Source organism: Vicugna pacos, chromosome 1 (assembly GCF_048564905.1).
Source record: "Vicugna pacos chromosome 1, VicPac4, whole genome shotgun sequence".
NCBI lineage: Eukaryota > Metazoa > Chordata > Mammalia > Artiodactyla > Camelidae > Vicugna > Vicugna pacos.
Genome location: NC_132987.1, coordinates 72,810,556 through 72,834,344, shown reverse-complemented (window position 1 = coordinate 72,834,344; position 23,789 = coordinate 72,810,556). Strand labels below are relative to the sequence as shown.

The window sequence follows — 23,789 nt, the reverse complement described above, 5'->3', positions numbered from 1 at the left end:
CAGGCTAGAAGATGTACGTTGCTCTGTCTGATTAATGTGAAATTTGATTTATATCAATCTGCTTAGGAAGAAGGAGTATGAAATTTACCTGATGTGTTAATTTCATGTTTTCACAGCATAAACAGCCAAAAGACACACTGGGGTTTTGACTGTCAAGGAGAGGATTATTTGGACAGTATGAAAAGGCCAAGAGAAAAATATTTCTGTAAATATAACAAGAAGACTAAATAGTTAAAAAAATGTATGTTCATCATCGAGGTTAAAGCCCTCTCTATAATGATTACGTAGGGGATTTGAAGATGTGCATAAGATACCTATGTTTGTGGGAAGGGTAGAAACACAGAAGTTAGGCATCCAGAGACAAGACTGGTTGTACTCCTGCTCCTTTGCGGTACACTTCAGCAGAGTGGCAATATTCCAGATAAGCCAGCTTCTGCACTTTTTAAATGACGGCACTAAAAACATACATAATTCTGAAAGTGAAAAACCACTTAAAATTTCTTAAAAGCTCAGTCAGACATGACTTACTTGGGTATGCTAACCCAAGGAAATGGTTCCACAGTTCTCACATAATCATAAAATGAAGAACACTGTTCATTTATGGAAAACAACCTGCCCTAGTATGTTTCCAAGCTGAAATCGGGGAATTTCTGGCAAGAATATATAAATTGATCATTACAATGCAGAGAAAGGCAGCCTCTAAAGAACTAAGACTATAAAATATAATAGGTTTAAATAGGAATTTAAATATAAACCATGCTGCTTAGACTTAACACCTCAAATGGTACTTAGTTACTGACGTACATTCTAAAACACAGTAGTCAGAAGAACACTAACTAGGTACGGGACACTGGGCAAGCAACTGAAAGTTTCTAAGATAACTCCTCATTAACGGTGTCACCCTAACAACAACAACAAGCCTATCCTACAGGATTTTGTTTTTAAAGATGTAATTAAATTAAAAAAGAAGCATGAAGTATAAAACAAATTCATGTGTAAGGCAATAACACTATCTTAGGACAAGATTACTAGATATCTAAAAAGTGTCTTGAGTTTTTTAAAAGGAAATGAGAAATGATAAATAACCACATACAAGTGATCTTATTGAATGCTGAAATCTGATGCAGGACATAAAAATAGCAATAATGCAAACAGCTGCATTTGGGATGAGCAGGTTCAGCAGGAATAGTAATGAATAAGTTAATAATGCATTCAGTAATGCACCAGGTAGCTCCCAGGGAAAAAGTGGAAGATCACACAATTCTGTTTGAAAGAGTTTTAAAGTGAGTCGCCAATGCAAGAATGGTCCTCCTGCCTCTCTGGTAGACATAACAGGAGCTTTATCAGCTTCAGATGCCATGCATTTCTAGACTCTCACTTGGGTACCCAGGTGAGCACAGAGGGAAGGATAGTCAAACATGACTGCCCTAAAGCATGCTGAAATCAGGAGTGCCAGGAATGGGGACTATCTGATAGTCCCTTTCAATTCAGCCTCCCTACCTCTAGGCTAGCCAGGTGAGTCCACGTGTGTGCTGGTTTACCAGTTTTCCCTCTAACTGAAAAAATGCTCTCTTCCATTTAGCCACGATCTGTCACTCTCAGAAGATGGGACCTAAGAATTTCTATTTTTAAAAAGTTGTTTGGAAGACTGTAAAGTATGATAGCCAAGTCTATGTCACCCTTAAGTTTCTATCCTACTGTGCCTTCTGTTGCAATTATTTTTAATATTTGGGTATAATTTTTGACTTCTTCAGTTAGATTAAAAACTCCTAGAAGGCACGAATGTTTAATACTTTTTTAGTCCCCCTGCGGGTACTTAAGAAAGAGTCTAGTACATCGTAAGCATCAGTAAAGCTGGCTGACTGAATGAATATATGCTATCAAACAGAACAAATGAATGAGTGAATGAATGAATGCCACAGTTTGAGGGATGTCAAAGGGCTGGTTTTTCCCCTGGCCTGCCACTGTACCTTCAAATTCCCATCACCTGCTTCCAGAAAATGCCTATTAAAGTATAACTTTCTTGAGAGGGTTAACATCAATTGAGTATTATAGAGACAGAGTGTAAGGGGCCACACGGACACAGGGAAGAGCTAAAAGTATGTTCCAGGAAAGATTCAAAACACTGGTTCAAGAGAGGGCAGGACTGAGGACAGTGCAGGGGTTAATAAGGGAAGGACAGAGATGCTTCCCAGGAAAAGAACTGAGAAATCAGGGAAGTAGGCTCAGGAAGGGCAGGCAGAGGATGCTGAAAACAAACCCTGCTTCTTCCCAATTTGTCTAGGGCTGGCTGTAAACTGAGAGGAGGAATGGAAGACCTGGAGCCAACTTGCAAAAGTGCATATGCTAAAGAAATAAAAAATACAGTTCAAATTCCAATACCACCATGTCCAAAGGTCTGACTTAGCATGTGTACCAGAATTTGGTTGTATTACCTGAGTGACTGGATCCTTAGTTTAAGAGTCTGGGACTATCTGTCAACATTGCAATTGTATTACAATATTGTACTGAACTTTTATAACACTATTACCAAAACTACTTTAAAAAGAAAAGAGACAAGGAGGGAGGGTATAGCTCAGTGGTAGAGAGTGTGCTTAGCATGCACAAGGTCCTGAGTTCAATCCCCAGTACCTCCATTAAAAAATAATAAACAAACAAACAAACCTAATGACCTCCTCCCAAAAAAATTAAAAAGAAAGAAAGAAAAATAAAAGACAAAAATTCCTATTAGGGAAAGCAAGGTGCATTTTTCAGAATAAAGAGATGGATGAGCCCTTGGGGTGGAGGTGAGGCTCTGAGCACAGGCTCAGTAAGAAAAGATGGTGGCTAAGTTATGACTAAGAAGAAAGGAGGGATCTCTTTTGATCCAAAGAGATACTGGGAAGAACAAAAAGGAAAGAAGGAGAAAAAAGAATCCCAAAAAGGCTGGGCCTTGCATGGGGGACAGGCCAGTAAGAGGAAAGCCCAGGTGGCAAAAGCAAATGTGGATGCAAGAGCTGGAGGATAAGGACACAGCTGACATCTGAGCAACAGACATAGCAAATGTCTTCCATGTCCAGGTGGATGGGCCAAAGAACCACCTATGTTTTGTCAATCTGGTAAGAGTTTAGTTTCTACAATAAGTAACCCATTATAATAAATACTCTGTATCTCTTGAGCTCACTATTTAGAAAAAAAAATGCTTGAAAACGTTGAGTTAAACTGCAAGGGAGGAAGTAACTGAGCTCTTCATTCATCCACTGACTCACCCCTTATTTAACAAATATGTATTCAGCGTCCACAGAGGAACTGGGAGAGACTTCGATGCGCTTGGTGAAGAGAGTCCCGACTCTCCTGACACCCTCAGTCCCACTGACATTTCTTGTCTTTCTACTTACAGTAGCTACGTTTGAGCTTTTTTCTCCACCTCTACTACCCTAACCTTCTTTGAACAAAATCACCCAACAATTTCCTAAAACTGTCTGCTCTAGAACAAAAAACAACATGCAGAGAGTCAGGGATTTGTAGGAAAGCAGCATCAAGGACAGTTTGTATCTAATACCTCCTTTCTTCTCATATATTTCTAGCATGACTTGTCATTTGTTAATTACTGTTCTCATTTTACATCTGTAACCATCTGAAGTCAGCTGCAATGTAACTGAAAACCATGGTTGTCTTAGGGAGCCATCACCTAGATGCCACTTAACTAGCAGCAGCATGGAGTAGGAAAAAGCACCTGACTCAGAATCAAAAGCACCAGGCTCTAGTCCTGGACTGGCTACTGCATGACCCTGAGAGAGCTGTTTACCTTTTCTGCGCCTTACTTTTATCATCTGTAAAGTGAGGAGCTGGATCAGATGCTCCTTGAGGTGCTTTCCTGCTTTAAGAATTTTCTGCTATAAAGTTTTATGGTAAAAAAAAATATTATAAGTTAAATGTTTTCTAACTCTGACAGTTAAAAAAAATGTAGTACCCATTCTGAGCATTTAAAAATAGACACGTGAAAATAATTCACAGATATGAGACAAGAAGTTCTCAGAGGATCTTTAAAAAAAAATTGGCACATAATGCTATTATGAAATCCCCACTTAGTGCTTTTATATTTAAATAGTTTAGTTGGAATGGAATCTCACATTCTTCAGATTTTTCTTTTGGCATATAAATTTCCCAGACCACTTTTAACTTTAACATGTCAGTTTCCACTCCCTTCATGCCCTCACTCATGATGCTTCTCCTTTCCAACACCTCCAATTTCTCTTCTTTATTCAACAAATCCAGCATTCAGCAAGCTATCATCCCAAGTCCTTAGATCAATCACTAGGCCCTGAGAATTTAGAAACAAATTTTGAAAGAGCTTTTTTTTCCCCACTGAAGATTTCCTCCAGCATACTTGAAGAAAGGAAAAATTATCTAGGTAACCCTCCTGCTTAAAAATCTTCAGAAATTCACCTTTATTTACCAAAAAATGCTTCAACTCCCTATTCCAGCATCCAAGGCCCTTCACAAGTTGATGAACTTGACAACTATATGCTTGATGCTTTCCAGCCACACTTCGTACCATCACCTCGTTTCCCCATTTCTACCTAGAACATCCTACTTATTGTGCACAGCCCGGCTCAAGATCCATCTTCTTCTTTTTTTTTTTTAATTTTTTTTTTTGTTGGCGGGGAGGGCAGATAATTAGGTTTATTTATTTTTTTAGAGGGGGTACTGGTGATTGAACTCAGGACCTTGTGCATGCTTAGCATGCACTCTACCACTTGAGCTATACCCTCCCCCAAGACCCATCTTCTTGATAAAGCCTTTCCTGGCACTCTATAGGAGCCTCCTCAGTTACTTTCCTCTACAAAGTTCTCAGCAGCAGCAGGAGATGCATTACGAAGTTTGTAACGCTAATCCATACCTGTACTGTTTCTAGATCTTGTTTTCCCCACAAAACTTAAGTTCTTTGAGGACAAGGGACCATGTGTCAGGCTCCTATGTATCCTCCCCAGGGCTGTCACAGGGATGCACAACTCCAGAGGGCACCATTCCCTCCTACATAGCAATGCTTTCACATACTACTCATTCAATTTTTCACCCAGGATGAATAACAGATGTGCTGGTAGAGAAGTGATTAAACAGAAGAATACGAAACACTCCCCACCACTAAACAAATGGTTCCTTCCAACTTCAATGATTTTGGTTCAAGAATGCAAAGTTGAACTTGGAAATAAAAAGAAAATGTATTTAATTTGAAGATATTTGAAGACAAATTCTGTGTAATTCACAAGCATTAGAGAAAGCTGATACAAAGGTGTCAAAAACCTCTAAATAAGGTGTGGAACAAAAAATAGGGGAATGGGAGAAGTCATTCTTACAGGTCTGCCTTCCCCGATGGATGTTCCTTGTGTCCCAATTAACTCTATGTGCAGACAGTGATTTTTATCAATGAGAATTACTGGAATGTAAACCAAATTCTGTCTTCTAAAATGCAAGATGGTCCAGGGTGCAATGCTACTACATCAAAGGACAAGGAAAAAAGGAAACAAGTATGCACATTGGTATATTTTAATCAAATAATTTTTGCTTACAATTTTCAGTTAAATTTTTCTAGTTTGGGAGTAACAGAGAAAAACAGTGATGATCATATTTCATAAGTGGATGAGATGATTCCAGGGAACAGTATTTTTAATTTACTGTTAAAAATATTTTATTTATTAATTTTTTGGGGGGGGGTAATTAGGTTTATTTATTTACTAATTTATTTTCATGGAGGTACCGAGGATTGAACCCAGGACCTCTGCATGCTAAGCATGCCCTCTACCACTGAGCTATACCCTCATCCCCAGTAAACAGTATTTTTAGAATGTATTTCTGTATTCTTCAGGACGAAAGACATCCTAGACAAACATACTAGAAGGATTTTCATGGTATAAATAATAGTACCTGTTTTCTTCCCTAAGGTCATTTTCCATGGCTTGAGTCTCCCGCCCTAACTTCTGGGACCTTGTGTAGTCTCTCCAGGCCCGCAGGACCTTCAGTTGAAACTTCCAGTCGGACAGGGTCCCAGCTTTCCCCAGCTTAATTCTATGATCAAGAATCAGCTTGTGCCAGGCAGAGAAATACCGTTTTTGACACTGCAATGGAAACATTTGGAAAATCACTGCTGATTAGTGTTTCTAATATCTACTAATGAGAACCCTCTCCTCAGATTTTTCCTTCACACTTTTTCTAACAAATGTAGGAACTGTTGTCTTGATGGAAGCGGAACAAAGCATAATTGTTTTATGTTAATAATGACAAGAAATATTCAAGTTATGCAACTAAGGCACCTCATGACTTAAACTAAAATACTTAATTCTCATTGTAAGGCACCAGTCCTATGGGAAGCTGGTGTAATCATCACGTCTAAGATCTAAGTGAAGAGGCTTGTGTGAGAGGCTTGAAAGGCCTGCTTCTAACAGAACTCCCCTACCAGGTTGTCCTGGAGTTTAAAATACCAACGATTTAATTCATTCCTGTAATTAACACCACTGATGTCCTGCACAAAGAACACGGGCGATCCCATAGGATGGAATGGGGTTTCTGGTCCCTGGGAACAAGACAGCTAGAAACAGCTTCAGCTGGGCCACCAATGACCATGTCAGGGCTTTTGTGAATAGTCCCAGAGAAACCAGATACTCAGGCTGCTTGTGATCTTGCACTATGTGCATCTGGCAACATATCAGACAAGGTCTACTGACCTTAAGGATGTCCCCAGAGAAGTGCTTACGGTCCTGGTCTAAGAAAATCTCTTGAGCTCTAGGCCTTGACTAGATCTTCTATCTTCACAGCAAACTTTATGTTATTACTACATCAAATTACTTTCAGCTCTTGGCCTTTCACCAGCCAAACTATTTCATACTTCTGTCTGTGGTCATACTAATTTCTCTGTCCTTCTCTGTCTTCTCTCTGCCTACTTCAGGAGCCACCTCTCTCAGGAAGCCCTCCTTTTACCAATCACTCTCCCCAAATGTAGATGCCCTTCCACTGTGTTCCCAGAGCAATCTACACTTTTGGTCAAAACACTCATCACACTGTATTATAATCACCTGTTTACTAGTTTCCACAAGACTGTGAGCCTCCAGAAGGAGGGACTGGGTCCCATAAATGGGCATGGTAGATCTGAGAGTGGTACCAAGTGTGGGGAGCACTAAAACGGAAAGTAACCTCAAAGGAGGTGACTCCGCGGGAGATACAGGAGATGCCTGCTGACCAGCTTCAAGAACTTGGTAACCATACCAAGGTCAGCCCAATTTACTGTTTCTTTCTCTTTAAAAATACTTATCTTTCACAATTTCAGCATTAGTAAGCACCCACCACTGTGTCTGAATTTCAGAATTCTGAATAAAGTTGCTTAAGAGATCATTTCTACTTTTGAGAGTTTATAAGGAGAGAGAATACACAAATTAAAAGACCAATGACATATGGAAGCATATGTTAGAATTCTTAGAAATAGCCCATTTGGCCTGAAATCTTTTCAACATGAGAATCCAATTATACTCTCATTTAGACAAACTACAAAATCTTATTTATTATAATTTTCCATTAGGAGAAACCATGGTAGTCTTTAAAAAGCCCTCATTCCCCTTTCATTGTGTCAAACGAGGGCACATTTTCTAGGCCTTCACCTTAGATCCCACGAAGGGAAAGGAGGGAGAAAGGAAGAAAGGGAGGGCAAAAGGGGGAAGAGAGGAATGGATGAAGAGAGATTTGCTGCATATAAGGTATGCCTTCAGTCATAACAAGGAAAAGACACACAGCTGCCTGGCTGAGGGAGTATGCCTTCTGCATTATTATCTGCTTATCTGTCCCACTAAATACAGCATGGAAAAACAATAGTGTTTACTTGTGCACCACAGTCAAAAGAAAATATCCTGTATCTATTTACCAGATTCATTTAAGAGGTTTCTCTTAAATGGCTTGATGAAATATTGTAGGAATAGCTAGCAATCTCTAATGTTAACTCCTGGAACATTTCTAATGATGTAACAGTACAAACATAATCCACCTTGACAACAATAGCACTACTAATGGTGTCTTTCTTGGACTTCTACATTCTTTTTCTCTGTAAAGTTCAAAGCACCTCACGTATACTGTTTTATTAATTCATAGACCATCATTACAAAACAGAGAGACTGCAGATATAATTATGATTTACCTTACCAAGCTAAACTTCAAATAGAGAAGGGTTAAGGATTAAATTCACAAAGTAAAGAATTAGTAGTACACCTAATGCTAAAACTGAAACATTCTGGCATCCTGATGACCCTTATCTACTAGGCCAAAGTCTCTTTTAAAGAGAAAGAGCAAATTATTTGCTTCTTTTATCCTGAAAGAGAAAGAATTTCATACATAACTTCCTAGAGTAGAAAAGCATTGCTGGAAAATATCTGAATTTAAGAAGGAGAAAATATGAGTTTATAAAATGCTATAGTCAATATATATTTCTTTAAAAATACTTAAGTTCAGCCTTTGAGGGCAAAATGATCAGTTTTGACGGTCTATAATTCAGTTTCACTGCACAGAGGTTAACAGCAAAGTGACATATTAGTACAGCAACTGCTTTCCTGAAATCGACTTGCCATTGGGTTTTTTTTTCCTTGTCTACTCAAAAGAGCAATCCCATTTAAATTTAACCAAACAAAAATAAAAGTATGAATCAAGAAAAGCCACTTGGTTATTCTTCATTCACAGCAAACATTATTCAAACAAGAGTCCCATAAATGTGTTTGGAGGAAAATATTTGGGAAAGGAAATATTCTGTCCTGTCTCCTCTGGAAGGAGAAGCTAGCACTCTGCTCTTAATGAGAAGGTACAAGACACAGACATACTTCCACAGTCCGTCTGTTCCCACTCTCTATTACCCTCCCCCAAGCAGAGTCCCGGCGGGCTCAGGCCAGCTTCTCTTCAGCTCCACACTCTGGAACTACAGCAGTGCTCTTGTCTTTTCCTCTTTGAAACAACAACTATTATTTAAAAACCACAACTGGGCTGGAAGAGGAATACATTCTGTTTAAGCCAGGGAACTCCATGTTTTCACTAGACAGGCAACTAGTCTGACCTCCCTCCGTTTCTTACCTAGTTCATTTATTTCTGCACCATCCTTTTATTTCTGATAGATTCTCAAATGTGGTCATGAATTCTTTCACTAACTTCAACCATCTCTTTATTATAGTTGTGGTGATAATTAACGCTTGTTTCAGGTAAGTAAAATACTGAAAATCACTGTGGGAAGAACTGCTCCTAAGCACATATCTACAGTAATTTTTAAAATAAAATACTACAAAGTGAAATTCAGAAAGTTTTTAAGTGAAATGCTTTTCTCCTCTCAAAATCTTCCACAAGACATTATTTGGTCGTTAAGGATTCCACTCAAGAGAAGAAATGACAGCTCACCTTGCTAAATTTATTACCTGCACTGGAGCTGCCCTGGTTCTGTTGGCAAGAAAAGCTCTTCCCCTGAAGTGTAATCACATTGCTGTCACTGGGAATGATTGACGTTAGGTAGAACAGCAATTTGCTATCTAATCTTCATTGTAATTCTAATCCTGTCACTAGAGATGCTTGTTCTGATTAATGAAGTGGGTAACTCATCAAAATTCCTCAGCTATCTCCCTTTTGTCAGAAAGCTCGGTGATAATTGCATCAAAATTCTCAGTCATGGGAAAATAAACAATGAATTGTAAAGAGGACAAAAATGTCAACAAGTTTACAATTTATTTTTGCCAAATGGAACTAGCCACAGTGCAACTAGTGGTCTAGGGGAGCTGGCCAAGGATGAAATGCTAGAAATAAAGCTACACTCCCCCAGGGCCCCAACGGACTCCTTTGCTGCTCCTGGGCCACAAGGAGCAGACGTCCTAATACTACACAGGAAAGCAATCCTTCACGTCCTTTTTCCTTTTTGGGGACCACTACAGCTAGGCAGAAGACGCCACGGATGCTAAGAAGTGCTTGGGATCTTTAAAAGGAGGATCTTTACCATGACAGAATGAATGTCCTGGGGAAGGAGCAGCACTGAAAAGCTGCTCAAAGAAAGGAGAGGAAATCATTGTGCCCCTTGCCCCCACCCACATACTTCTACAACTACATACATACTTTAGGGAAAATACATCCAGTTTTCAGTACACAGTGCTAAGACCTGGACTTTTTCTTGGGTCCTGTGGAAAAGCCCAGAGGCTCAGACTTTGACAACCACTGCTGTGTGAAATGCCAACACTGGCTACAGACAAAAAGCTACTTGTGTTATATACTTGAAGCTGTGATGATCGTTTTACTTCTGTATTTAACTTTTTTCTCTTCATTTTTTAAACTAAAAAACCCCCACCTTATTACAGAAATTTAACAAACATACCGAAAAGTAGAATAGAAGAATAAACCCCTTATTCAGCTCCAAAAATGATCAGTATTGTGCTAATCTTGTTTCATTTCTCTTCCACTAGCTGGAGTATTTAAAAATACATTCTAGACATCAGACATTGTATAGTCTCACCCATAAATGCATCAATATGTATTGCTAACACAAGGACATTTTGTAAATTCTTACTATTTCTGCTAAGAAGTTTCAATCAATAATCTTGCTGTAATTATCTAATACTGTTTCACTGCAGAAGTAGAATTTCAAAAAGCAATTGCTTAGTCTCACCACATTAAATTCTCAATCAATAAAATGCTCTGGGGTCTTACAGAAGAATGCCCACAATGCAGCCTATAACCTGACTCTTCGCTAGGACAGGGCTCCTTTCCCAACAAAGTCTGGACCAGTTTTCATGACCTCAAGCCTTTAGGGAAGGCAGACCTACCGTTCCCATTACATTCTCTTTCCTCTTTCTTCCCCTTTTAGACCCTCTTCCCCTCTCTACCAATCTCCACCTCCTGCCCATTCTCCCCCATTCCCAGGCCCTTCAACCCCACTATGCCAAAAGTACAGCTTACCTCAGACTCTATTAGACAAATGTTGGAGTCACCTCCAGGAGAGTCTGACAGTAAGACAATGACGTGATGTTGTTTGTTCCACACCCATATGGTTCTTAAGATCCTTATAAATATTCAACAGAGATGTCCCATGTTTAGGGGAAAAGATACTCTATTCTGTATAATTTTACAGAACGAGTTCATGCCAAAGGCTCTTAACTTTTTTAAAAGTAGAATTTAATCAGTACTTTTTCAAAAGACAAAGGGAAAAAAAGAGCCATATACTTTTTAATTGAAACCTGAGATTAAAACAGCATTTTGAAAAGCAAATTGCAAATTTTGCAATGTTTTAGTAAACTAGCTCTCACTGTTCCTTCTGTGAGGAGGGGAAACCTGGGTTACTTGCAGCGTGAGGGTAAGGAAGAGTATAATAACCAACTAAACACACAACCTCCCTGCCAACACCAACAAAATGTTACTTGGAAATTTTCCATAGAGTGGCTGTATGAAATAATACATAATAAGGCTTCAAACCCCTTCTAAAATGCACACCACACACTGTCCCTGGCAATAAACTTAGAGGGGAGAGTTAAATGAATTCCAGTATTCCTCATGTGTGTGCCCAGTATTCCAATATTTTTCTTATTCTGTAGTTTTATTTGCAAAGAGGCTTTCTCTTCCTTTCCTTCCCCAAACATAGGACAACATTACTGAAAGGGTGGCTGCTATGTTTCAGTTCAGAAATGGTTTTACTTTTATCAGGACCATCTCTATTACACAAAAGCAAGATCTTTGGGAAGGAATCATGCTACATGAATGAAGTTCTTAACTATAGTTTTCATCACCTTGTAAGAAAAAAAAAAAAAGCAGGCTGCTTTTCCATGTAGTTTCGCATCGCCTCAGCTGAGTTTGGGGTAGCCTTTTGGAAGGCACTATGCCACAAGCTTAATATCAGCAATGCCTCCTTCAGTCATTATTATCTTATTCTCTAACAGAGATAACTAACCAGACAAGCAAACCAACATCTTCCCCAACAGAATTCAGATTTAGGTTAGTGTCAACCCATCTTTCCTCGTTTTCTTCAACTTTCACAAGCAGGAAAGATCATAGATTTTCTTATCTAAAGAAGACATAAAATGTATTCCAGAATAGGGTGAGAATTAAGAAAACCACTTTCCAAATAGTATAAGAGTTTCATGGTTATCCCTTTTTGTTTCTACTAATTAGCAATGACAAGTGGATTGCTGAATTTTCCCAAGAGATTTCACTACAAGATCAAAGAGAAAATAGGATAGGATAGAAGTAGGAAGTTTCTATACAAAACCAGATGTTTTTGATAAAATAAAGAGGCCTGGCAATGAAGTGAGAGGGGAAAAAGCATAAATAGTACTGCACCTGAACTTGTGTTTTGGTATGAAAGCCTGCTCTGTCTCTCTCAGAAAGTGTCCTACTAAATACTGTGAGAAGAGGGACCCCTCCTACACTGCTGGTGGGAATGCAGTTTGGTGCAGCCACTGTGGGAAACAGTATGGAGATTTCTCAAAAGACTAGGAATAGACTTAACCGTATGACCCAGGAATCCCACTCCTGGGCATATATCCAGAAGGAACCCTACTTCAGGATGACACTTGTACCCCAATGTTCACAGCAGCACTATTTACAATAGCCAAGACATGGAAACAGCCTAAATGTCCATCAACGGATGACTGGATAAAGAAGAGGTTGTATATTTATACAATGGAATACTATTCAGCCACAAAAATGACAACATAATGCCATTTGCAGCAACATGGATGTCCCTGGAGAATGTCATTCTAAGTGAAGTAAGCCAAAAAGAGAAAGAAAAATACCATATGATATCACTTATATATGGAATCTAAAAAAAACAAAGAGAAGAAGACAAATGAACTTAAATGTAAAATAGAAACAGACTCATAGACATAGAATACAAACTGTGGTTGCCGGGGGGAGGGGGTGGGAAGGGACAGCCTGGGAGTTCAAAATTTGTAGATACTGACAGATACATATAGAATAGATAAACAAATTTATACTGTATAGCACAGGGAAATATATACAAGATCTTGTGGTAGCTCACGGTGAAAAAGAATGTGACAATGAATAATGTATTATGTATGACTGAAAAACTGTGCTCTACACTGGAAATTGACACAACATTGTAAACTGACTATAACTCAATAAAATAAAATTTTAGAAACATACTGTGGCCCAAATCTGATGTTAGAAGATTAGGGGAACAAACAGAATCCAGAGTCAAAGCACAAAGAATACAGGAACCAGAAGAGCCTGAACTAGAGCAACTCCTAGAAACAGATGCTTTAAAGTCTCCCTGCAAAAGTTACTTGCCATTGGTTTTGTGCCAGGGAGCGATTCTGTGTGTGCTTACAAGAGCTTCCTGTTATCCAGCTGCTCACTGCAAGCCAGGCAGGCACTTTCCACCTTTTCATCCCGCGGGCATATTTAGGCTGCGGAGTATCTAAGTTTCATTATCCAAGGGCAGTTTCAGGCTCCTTCAGAACTAGGCCAGGAATGTGGACTGGGAACAAGGAAGTGAACCCAGAGGGCCAGCTACTCTGGTGGTGTTTACCAGAGGACAGTCCCACCTCCAGCCAAGGCTGTAAAAGCCTGAAGAATCTGGTAGGTGGATTTTCCCTTGTCTCAGTTATACCCATATGCCCCGAGGACATCTAAATGGGAGGTTCACTAACAAGACTACACATGAGTGACATAATCACAGTCACGGGGAAAGGGAAGGAAAGAACCCACCGAAGGAACTTTGGAAACAATTTTGGTTGAATAAGGCTAAAAATAAAAATAACTGTACAAATTTTACACTGTAGTTAGTAAATTTGTTTCCATAGCAGTAGAGGTTAGCAATACTGAAACTACTTTTATGGTATACTAGGACTGAACAAATAAGTAAATATATTTTAGGTAATAAGCTCCAGGTTTCTGACTGTCAGAGAAAGTTATAAACAAGCAAGGGGAAAGGCTACACTAAAGCCTGTGGTGCTGAATTAGGGCTGGAGTTATCACTATGAAGTCACAATTACTTTAAAATATATACAGATAGATACAGAAATAAGTCACAAGTAAGGAAGGGGAAACGATAGTATGACCCTTGTGTTGTTGCACTGGAATTGGCTGTATCAATATAAACCCATGGATTTTTAATTTGTACACAGACAGATACAGAAATAAATATAGTGTGTATGTTTGTGTAGGTTAGTGTAAGTACATCCATTTCCCAGCTCTGTCTGCTGAGAGGGCCCAGAAACAGTGACACCCAAGTACCAGTGAGCAGAGCTAGTACTGGATTGTGGTTTCTAAATATTATTCTCCAATAAAAGGAACCAAGATTCTATGTAGAAGTGGTTGATTCCAGAGCCAGGGCAGGGGAAATATAGGATGAGCCTGGAATATCTTGTGGTGCTAGAAAGAAAGGAAGTACCCAGAAAAGGACTTTGAAAGGGCAAAGGCGTCAATCTGAAAGATTTCCTAAGGGCCAAGGCTAGAACAATTTGAGTAACAAAGTAAACAATAATATTTGAATATAACCCATAGGATAAATTGCCACAAGCCCACCCTGATGCAAATAAATAACCGAATCACTGAATAAAGAAGTGGGGGAGGAGGGACAGTTTTTCCTTCTAGAAGAATTTCAGTGAATAAATGAAGACAAGAAGAGGGAAACACAAAATCATTGTTAGACAAATACCACATTAATCACTGTTACAGGCAAGATCCACCAGTGGATGCTAAAACTGGCAGGCAAAAGTTTAAGGATGATACACAGGATATTTGCATAGTTTCACAATATTTCCTCCAAGACAGTTACAAATTAAAAAGGGAAGAAACAGTGGAGGAAACCAGCAGACACAATCTTAAGTGACTGAGGTTGACATCAACAGAAATTAGACATATTAACAGTATGCACCCCTGATAGGAGTTACTGAGAGAGGCACAGCAGCACTGCTTACAGTATTCTTACCAAAAACGCGTAATCTCAACCTAAGCGGAAGAGAATGTCGCAAAGCCCAAACTGAGACACATTCTACAAAACACCTGACCAGAACTCTTCAAAAATGTCAAAGTCCTAAAAGACAAGGAAAGATTGAGGAACTGTCACAAACTGGAGTAGACTAAGACGTGACAACCACGGATGGAAAAAGGACCTCAGTGGAAAAACAGGTGACATTCTAATAAGGTCTATAGTTTTCTTAACTGTATTTAATGGTATTGTACCAATGTCAATTTCCTAGTTTTGAAAACTATACTGTGATTATGTAAGATGTTAACACCGAGGAAAGCTGAGTGAAGGGTACTCACTCAGGAACTCCATGCACTGTTTTTGCAATTTTTCTGTATGTCTAAAATTATTTCAAAATAAAGACTTACAAATATAGGTTCAAATCAAGCAGAATTTGTGGCAAAGTGGAGATAATTTATTCATAGTCTCTCATTTTAAAATATATCAGCTGGTCCTCTTAAAGCTGAGTAATCTGTATTAATATGCCACTAAAGAGTTTTGTAGAACTCTTTATATGTGTCTAAAATTCACACCTAGCACTTCTTTCTAAAGCACATACAGTCAGCGTTCTGTATTTGCCAAATTCTACATCTGCAGATTCAACCGACTGTGGATGGAAAATATACGGGAGAAAAAATTTCCAGACAGTTCCAAAAAACCAAAACTTGATTTGCCGTGCTGGGAACTATTTACATAGCGTTTACATTGTATTTACAATTATTTACATAGTTTTATGTTTTATTAGGTGTTGACCTGGAACAAATAGACTGCCAGGTATTACTCCAGTAAAGACGTATTACTCCAACAAAGATGGGTTTATTTGGGCTCTGCAACCATGGCGAGCCACGTTCAAGTTCTTACATGGCAAGGGAAGGAGAACTCTCATACAGGGGAAAAGGAAGCTGATAGGACTATAGTAAACAAAATGTCCATGGCTTTTCATTGGCTGAGTCCTTGCCAGAAAAGAAGTCTTTCTTCTTCCTGTTGGGCTCTGTTACTGTCACAGGGCATGAGGGCTCCCCCTTCTGGTCTTCTGACTCTACTTAATTCAAGTTTGTTTATTAATTTTTTGCATCAGTGTCATAAATAATCTAGAGATAATTCAAAGTATACAGGAGAATGTACATAGATTATACGCAAACAACTACACTATTTTATATAAGGGACTTGAGAATTTGCAGACTTTGGTATACCGCTTGGAGTCTTGGAACCAATTCCCCATGAATACTAAGGGATGACTGAAGTATTTCTACTTGTACAGCGGGCTTCAATAAAATAAAAAAATTAATCTTACAGGGAACAGAGGTCTTATCCATCTCTTATTGGCTGGGTAACATAAGATGGCACTTTTTCCTTACTCCTTCCCAAGATGTACACTTGAGTACTCATTTCCTTTTCTATTTTCTCTCAGAAACCTGAACTGTTACTGCAGGAGGATGTAATAACTCCATCTGTCTCTGAAGGACATAGCATCAGAGAGTCTTTGCCAATTTTTCCCAAAATGTTAATCCCAACTCTTAGTATTTCCTCCTACCACACTTCCCTCTCTGTTCCTAAAGCCAAAACTCTGACCAAACTCTTGTTGTTTTATATTTGAATAATTATGACTTCTTGCCCATCAGTCCAAAACGCTGCCATCAAATATGTCTAGCTTTCTTAAGTGACTGCTTTACTTTACTACTTTACTTTTTCCTTCATATCTTAGTTATTCATATCATATTCAAATTTCTATCATTGATTTCCAGGGCCTTTGTAAGCTATCCTACACTTACCAAGTTCCCTCAATCTCTTCTTGACATTCTCTTTTCTCTTGTTAAATCCATTTCACTTATACATTCATTCCATTAACTGTCACTGAATTTCATCAATGCCTAAGGCCCTGGGGTGGGTGTTGTAGGAGATATAAAATAGACATATTTAGTATTTATCTCTTCTCATCCGACCTTCTCATTTACAAATCTTCCAAGTAATTCCTTTCACCTGAAATGTAATAGACCCCAAACTTACACTGTTGTCAATCCAACATCACTGAAAAAAATTTCTACTTAAGTAGCTAGAGGAAGTTGCTCATTTGTCAATAAAAAATTTGCCAGTTAATTTTTCAAAAAGTGAAACCAAAGAAAGAGAAAGGAGAGTAAAATAAAATGCAGACCATTATAGTAGAAGCACAAATATATCACTGTTTAGGATCTGAGCTACCAAAAGGCAAGTAACTTTCTGAATAATTCTTCTGCATAATCCAGAACACAAAGGTCCATAAGACTGTCAATGTGGAAGCCAAGCTTTCAAAAACAGCCAGAAATCTACAATAGTAGTTTCACACTATTGTGAAAAAGGTTATTTAGTGAGACATCTCAAATTCATACCCTGACTTCCTTGGATCATAGAGTATGTATGAATAGCCCCTGAACAGAGGATTGAAGCACCGCCCTATGCAATCGGCCGGCTAAGTAGCCGGGAACAAATGGTGTGGCCAATTCTGGCACTTGGGATGAGGCTCCACTGGGCTCAGTGTTACACTGTCCCATCTCTGATGGAGCCCTTTGTCATTTATGCTACAGAATGCTGAATAAAGAGACATTGCAATTCCTACCTGGTGATTTTCCTTGAAAGTTTGGATTAATAACTCTTTCAGTTTCTTCTTTCTTTCTTTTGCCATTTTTTCTTCATCTAGAACAGTATGAACATTTTGAAACATGCCTTTCTCTGGATTTTTTAGAGAATTTTCTCCTTGCTTTTTCTTCTCTCTATTAATAGCAATTAAAAAAATACATGTATGAACAACAGACTTAACAATGAGTAATTACAACCTATCACAGTGGAATGAACACTGAATTTTCCATCAGAAGACAGCAATTTTTAGATCTGGCCCTAAAACTACATAGTAGGGAGATTCTTTTTTTCTTTTTAATCTTAGTTTATTCCTTTATACAATACAGTTAAATAAAATAAAATTGTTATAATGTATTCTGAAAAGCAGAAAGCCCTATAGACATTTAAGTATTTTTATTGAATGATGCTTTGATGAAAATTTGAGAGATAACAACTACTAGGTAATATCTAATACAGACATAAGTTCTCTCTCTTCTTATAAGGGGAGGCAAATAAGGACCCTTGGGTAAGAAAGGAATGAGATTCTTACCACAAGGCTTTTACAAGGTTTCTAGGACGAAAAATAATAAAAGAATCAGGTGTTATTGAGGAAGGAGAAAATGGAATTTACATTAACTCTAGGACAGCTGAAAAGGGAAAAAATAAAACTTAATAAGGAAAAGAACTGCAGGCAAGTAGCAAGAACCTCTTAGAAACTTTGTCACTCATCTTTGTGATTATCTCTTTCTCACCTACCTATCTGTACTTTCTCCTCCAGGTCATCCCTCTTACACTCACCAATCCAAGCAAGCTCATAGTCATCGCCTTCTAATTGGAGTACATTAAACCTCATAGGTATGTGTATATATTTTATCAATGACATAGTAAAGCCAGCACCCAGTCAAGGTTCAGGATTCATGGGCTCTGGCCACAAACCAGCTCTGAAAACTCAGGCAAGTCACCTAGCCTTTCTGAATTCCAGTTCACAGTTGTAGAAACTCAAATGGAAAGAGGAATGCCAGAATTACCTGCAGACATTCTTTCATTAATTCTCATATATCATACAGGTGACACATAACGTTATATCTTATTACTGGTGATGTTAATCATCATTTGGTTAAGGTGGCTTCTCCAATGTAAAGTTGATATTTTTCTCTTTGTAGTTAATCAACCTTTTAGAGAAGACTCTTTTAAACTATGCAATGAAGCAGATTTAGGGCACCTTACAAATAAACTAAAAAGCCTTATCAACAATATAATTTTACTGACTCTTTCCAAACTTACTAATGCATTAACAACATTATATTAGATAGTTATCGGCAGACCATAGTGGGCATTTAAAGAAACACAGTTTTAGCAAGGGAAGGCATAACTCAGTGGTAGACAGCATGCCTACAAGGTCCTGGATTCAATACCCAGTACCTCCAGCAAAAATTAATAAAAATCGAATTACCTCCTCCCCACCCCCAAAATAATAAAAATGTGAAATTGTAAAAAAAAAAAACTCTAAAAAAAATTGAAAATTAAAAAAAAATACAGTTCTAACACCATGGATCAAATTTTGAAAATAACACTAAAATATCTGTTATGAAAGTAATATCTGCTCATTGTGAAAAACTGGAGAGGTATAAAAGCCATCCATCTACATTTCTACCCAGAAAAAAACCACTGATTAACATGTCAGTGCTGTTTCACTGTACAACCATTAATTATTAATTTCTCCAATATTTATAAATGTCTGTTATTATAAATAATGTTTTTTAATTATCTTTGTGCACAAATCTTTGTCTGGATTTCTGGTCATTTTCTCAGGATAATATTCCCATAACTGGAATTTCCAGGTCAAATGATAACATTTTCATGGCTCTTATTGTTTATTGCCAAATTGCTTTCTGGAAAGTTTAAATCAGTTCAACTACATAGAAGTACTGCATATTATCTGTCTCACTGTATCCACGGATAAGATTTTAACTTTTAAAAGAAATGACTGGTCAGTGAATGTTTGCTGAGTGCCCACTGTGAGCGGTGCTTCCTGCTACCATCAAATGTTACTTGTTTTCCCAATCTATTTTAAGTCAGCCTAGATTTTTCAGGGCTTGAGAGCAATCTGAAAAGCAAGGCCGACCTTAGCAAGAACTCACTAACACTGGTGATTGCTTCCTGAAAGGAAAAGCGTCTGGAGGAGGTCTGTGCCTGGCACTTGAAAGAATGAAGCCCACGTCCACTGCAGAGCAGTTTTAAATTGGGGAGGATGAGAGCAATCAAGAACGCAGTGGGGAAAGCTGTGGAGGCTGAGGGGGTGGAAGAGATTATCTAATAGGTCTTTGTGGCCTCTCAGTTTGAGTATTCTGCCACTTAAGGCACGTTGTTCCAAGGCTTTTGCAGTTTATGCATCCGTGCTGTTTCTCAGAACAAATACATTAGTTATTTCATTTACGAAGCTCATTTTCTGCATGAAGAAACATAACAGTACTACATCCAGTAAGGGCTATTTTGATTTCCCTTTTATGTCAGATATTGTTTTTCTTTATCAGTGGCAGTAAGGCAGTGGTGACTCTCTGTATCATTATCAGAAGATAAGACACTGAGGCAATTCACAATAGGATGAGGCACAATTAGCCAATGTGTATAAGGAAACGTGCCCAATCTTAAAAACATTCAGGAACCCAAGGAAATGCAAACTAACCAATATAATACCTATTAAAAGTGCAAAAATATTGAAAATGATAATACCTCCCCAATGCTGAGTGTGGTCCACTGCCAGCAATCGTGTAAATAAGTACAAGCCATTTGGAAAGGAATCTGGCAATGCTTCAAGAGTCACAGGAAGCCTATACCATTTAACTCTGTAATTACACCCCTAAGAACATAATTCAAAAGAATCAAAAAGCTCTATGCTTAAGGATGCTCACTGCACTACTGGTGAAAAGTCTGAAATAGCCGAAATGCTCACCAGTATGGGGAGTGGAGGTCATTATATAAAGCACGGTATAAGAATTCAATGCAGTAATATACAGACCTCAGGATTCCAGGCAATGTGGTAATCACAACAAGCAGAATAACAAATTATATGTACTTTATGATTGCAGTTAAGTACATGAAGGGATCAAGAACAGGAGGAAACACGGAAAAAATGAAAACAGTTCATTTGTTAAGACGGTGCAAGAGTGGGTGATTTCTCTTTTGTGTTTTGTTATTGCATTGTTTGTGCATTTTAAAGAACTTTAGAGTACTTCCAAAATGACTGCCTAAACAACATAAAAAACCTTAATACTGCTCATCACAGCTGACTTACATTTTCCATGCCTCTTCCACAGTGCGTCTCCTCTCAATTATCTCCCTCCGAAGCTTTACCATCTCCCTTTGAATCTCCTCCTCCTCTTTCTTGGCCTCTAGAGCCTTCCTTTTCTTCTCTTCTTGCACCAGATACTGAGTCTCTAAGAAGGCCGATTTTTTCAGGGTCTTTTCAATTCTCTGGCGCTCCAGTTCTTTCTCACGCCTTAAGCGATTTTCTTTTACCTTGAGGAGAATACAACAAGGGTGAAATGCAGCCTTTCAAGTAGAAAGGGATATGCAAAACCTTAGAACAAATTTTGACTACAACCACTTTGAAACAGTCTGGCCCAGAACCCCATGGTATATCAGAAAAACAGGGGAAATTCATTTGTTTACTGAGTAATGATCAATAGGAAGTTTTAAATGAAGTCAGGTAAGACCATTCCAAACAATTTGGGAACAATCTGCATCATGGAGGAGTTGAAAATCTAATGGGTCTGATGCCAAATTCTGGATTCTGATTTAGTAATGATTTCCTACTCATAAGATTTTCCAAGGTGTACATTACTGCTATTTATTCAGTCTGGATGCTAATTATAACTTAAGAAAAAAAATAAGGTTATTTGGGGGAGGATAAATTGTGAAGGCTAGAACAGTGATTTATTACCTTAAGGAACATCACGGCCTTTTATTCACTTCTATCATTTTAATATATAGATGATTCTGGATTATTTGGAAAACAAAATCATGAACTTCACAAATATTTCTGAATAAGCACAATCATTTTTTTCAAACCCATTAACTCTTTAAAGGCTTGACTAGCTGTGAACTAAAGGGTGGTCCTTTCTGTTCGTTAACTCTACCCTTATCTTACTCTCATGATAAGACTTCTAGATAATGGCTTTCTCTTAGTGAACCTTCTTTCCTCCCTTTTATCATAAATCCAAACCAGGATCGTACTTCTACCCTAGTTTCTCTATCATTCTCTAGTGCTGATTAAGCACGCCTTATGGTTTAAAGTAATCAGAAATTCATTGTTACAAAAAGACTAGACCGTAATTCTAGTCCAGTCTTGGTTCTGGACATATGGGAAAGACTTGGTCATTCTGACTTCCTGAAGTTCCTCTACAAAGCATTGAGATGTATCTTCATCCTATAATCTACTATTCTCTTTGGAGACAAGAAAGTTCCCATATGCCTTTCTAATTCAAAACAGCTGAACTAGATTTAATTCAGATCTGTCCTCCCTTTCAAATTATAATCACAAAATGAGTGAATTTTTCAGTTGCCTAGAGAAGAATCATCATTATAACATTCACCAGAATATTCATGATATTAATATATTGATGTCATAATTAAAAAACCAAATTCAAGCAAACCCCAATCTACATATTTATATTCGGAAGTACCACATCCAAACTAATAAAGTTTAGCTCACTTCTCTCTTGGTCAATATCAATTATTCTTTTGCTTGGTTCTCTTAAATAAATTGTTTCCTATCCTCAGTTTATGAGCATTATTTTTCTTCTGAAGTTCTTATATTTTATTTTTATTCTTTCTAACCAAACCACAGATGGCATCCTTTTTCATAATAAAGCTTAAATCTTTATTTAAGCTTATTAAATGTGTCACACAAAGATTGCTTCCTGTTATCCATTTTAATTTTGCTTTTCCCTCCCACCTGCTTATGTCTCATCTCCATGGTAAGATGAGGATCCTTCTGCCACTTCTTGTCTTGGTTTTCATTCATTCCAAGATCTTCCAGCATCCCAGAATCCACCACATCTTTATGGAGCAGATGGTCTATAAATTTTTGAACGATGGTGCTTTCCTCTTCTTCCTCCAAGTAACCACATAAATCTGGGAGAAAGAGAACAACAAAAAAAGGAAAATTAAAAAAAATTTTTAACTTCAGTGTAATTTCCATATTTATATAAATAGTCCTGGTACAATAAAAATAAAAAGCTATGAATGTTCAATAAATAGTAACTGATAATGCCAACTGGATGAGTAAAGCCCTCAGCAATTACCTTCAACTAAGAGGGAAAAACCTTCACTCACGAGGAACTTCCCTCACCCACGTCACTAAAGACCCCCTCACTATCAAACTGAAAAGATACTACTTTTACATTTATATTACAAGGACCTAAACATCCTTGAGGAATCTATTGCTCTTTTTCAAAAAGGCTCTAATGTGGCATAACTGACATACAATAAACTTGTAAATATTTAAAGTCTACAGTACATTTTGACATATATAATTACTAGTAAAACCATTATTACAATCAAGATAATGAGTGTATCTGTTAGCCCCAAAAAGGGTCTTCATGCTGATTTGCAATCTCTTCCTCCCACTCCTCCCCATGCTCTCTGCCCTATCCAGGCAACCACAGACCTACTTCTGCCAAAAGATTAGTTTAAATTTTCCAGAATTTTGTATCAATTAAATCATATACTATGTACTCTTTTTGGTCATTCTTCTTTTACTCAGCATAACTATTCTGAGATTCATCCATGTTGTTGTATCAATAGTTCAACCCTCTTTATTGCTGAGTAGTATTCTACTGTATGGGCATACGACAATTTGTTTATTCATTCATCTGGGGACAGACATTTGCTTCCAGATTTGGGCTATTACAAATAAAATTGTTATGAACATTTGTGTACACATATTTGTATGAATGTATGCTTTCTTTTCTCTTAGGAAAATGCCTAGGAGTGGAATGGCTGGATTATATAATAAGTATTTGTTTAACTTTTGTAAGAAACTGTCAAACTGTTTTCCAAAGTAGTTACACATTTTCACATTCTCACCAGCAAGGTAGGAGTGTTCCACTCCTCCACTTCCTTACCAATACTTGGTACGGTCAGTCTTTCAATTTAAGCCATTTTAATAGGTATGTAGTGGTTACTCATGGTAGTTTTAATTTGCTTTTTCCTAATGACTAATGATACT

At 37.9% G+C, this 23,789-nt stretch overlaps 1 protein-coding gene across 2 annotated transcripts in view; it reads right to left on the bottom strand.

Annotated features, from left to right (window-relative positions):
* The window catches only part of CCDC191 (coiled-coil domain containing 191), an 83,111-nt gene that overhangs the window by 43,979 nt on the left and 15,343 nt on the right, over window positions 1-23,789 (bottom strand). For both annotated transcript variants that reach the window (XM_006211384.4, XM_031681046.2), the window contains exons 5-8: window positions 22,515-22,693; window positions 20,853-21,076; window positions 17,559-17,712; window positions 5,908-6,098 (exon numbers count right to left, since the gene is read on the bottom strand). In XM_006211384.4, coding sequence (XP_006211446.2) covers window positions 5,908-6,098; window positions 17,559-17,712; window positions 20,853-21,076; window positions 22,515-22,693 — 748 coding nt within the window. The remainder of the gene's footprint in view (window positions 1-5,907; window positions 6,099-17,558; window positions 17,713-20,852; window positions 21,077-22,514; window positions 22,694-23,789) is intronic.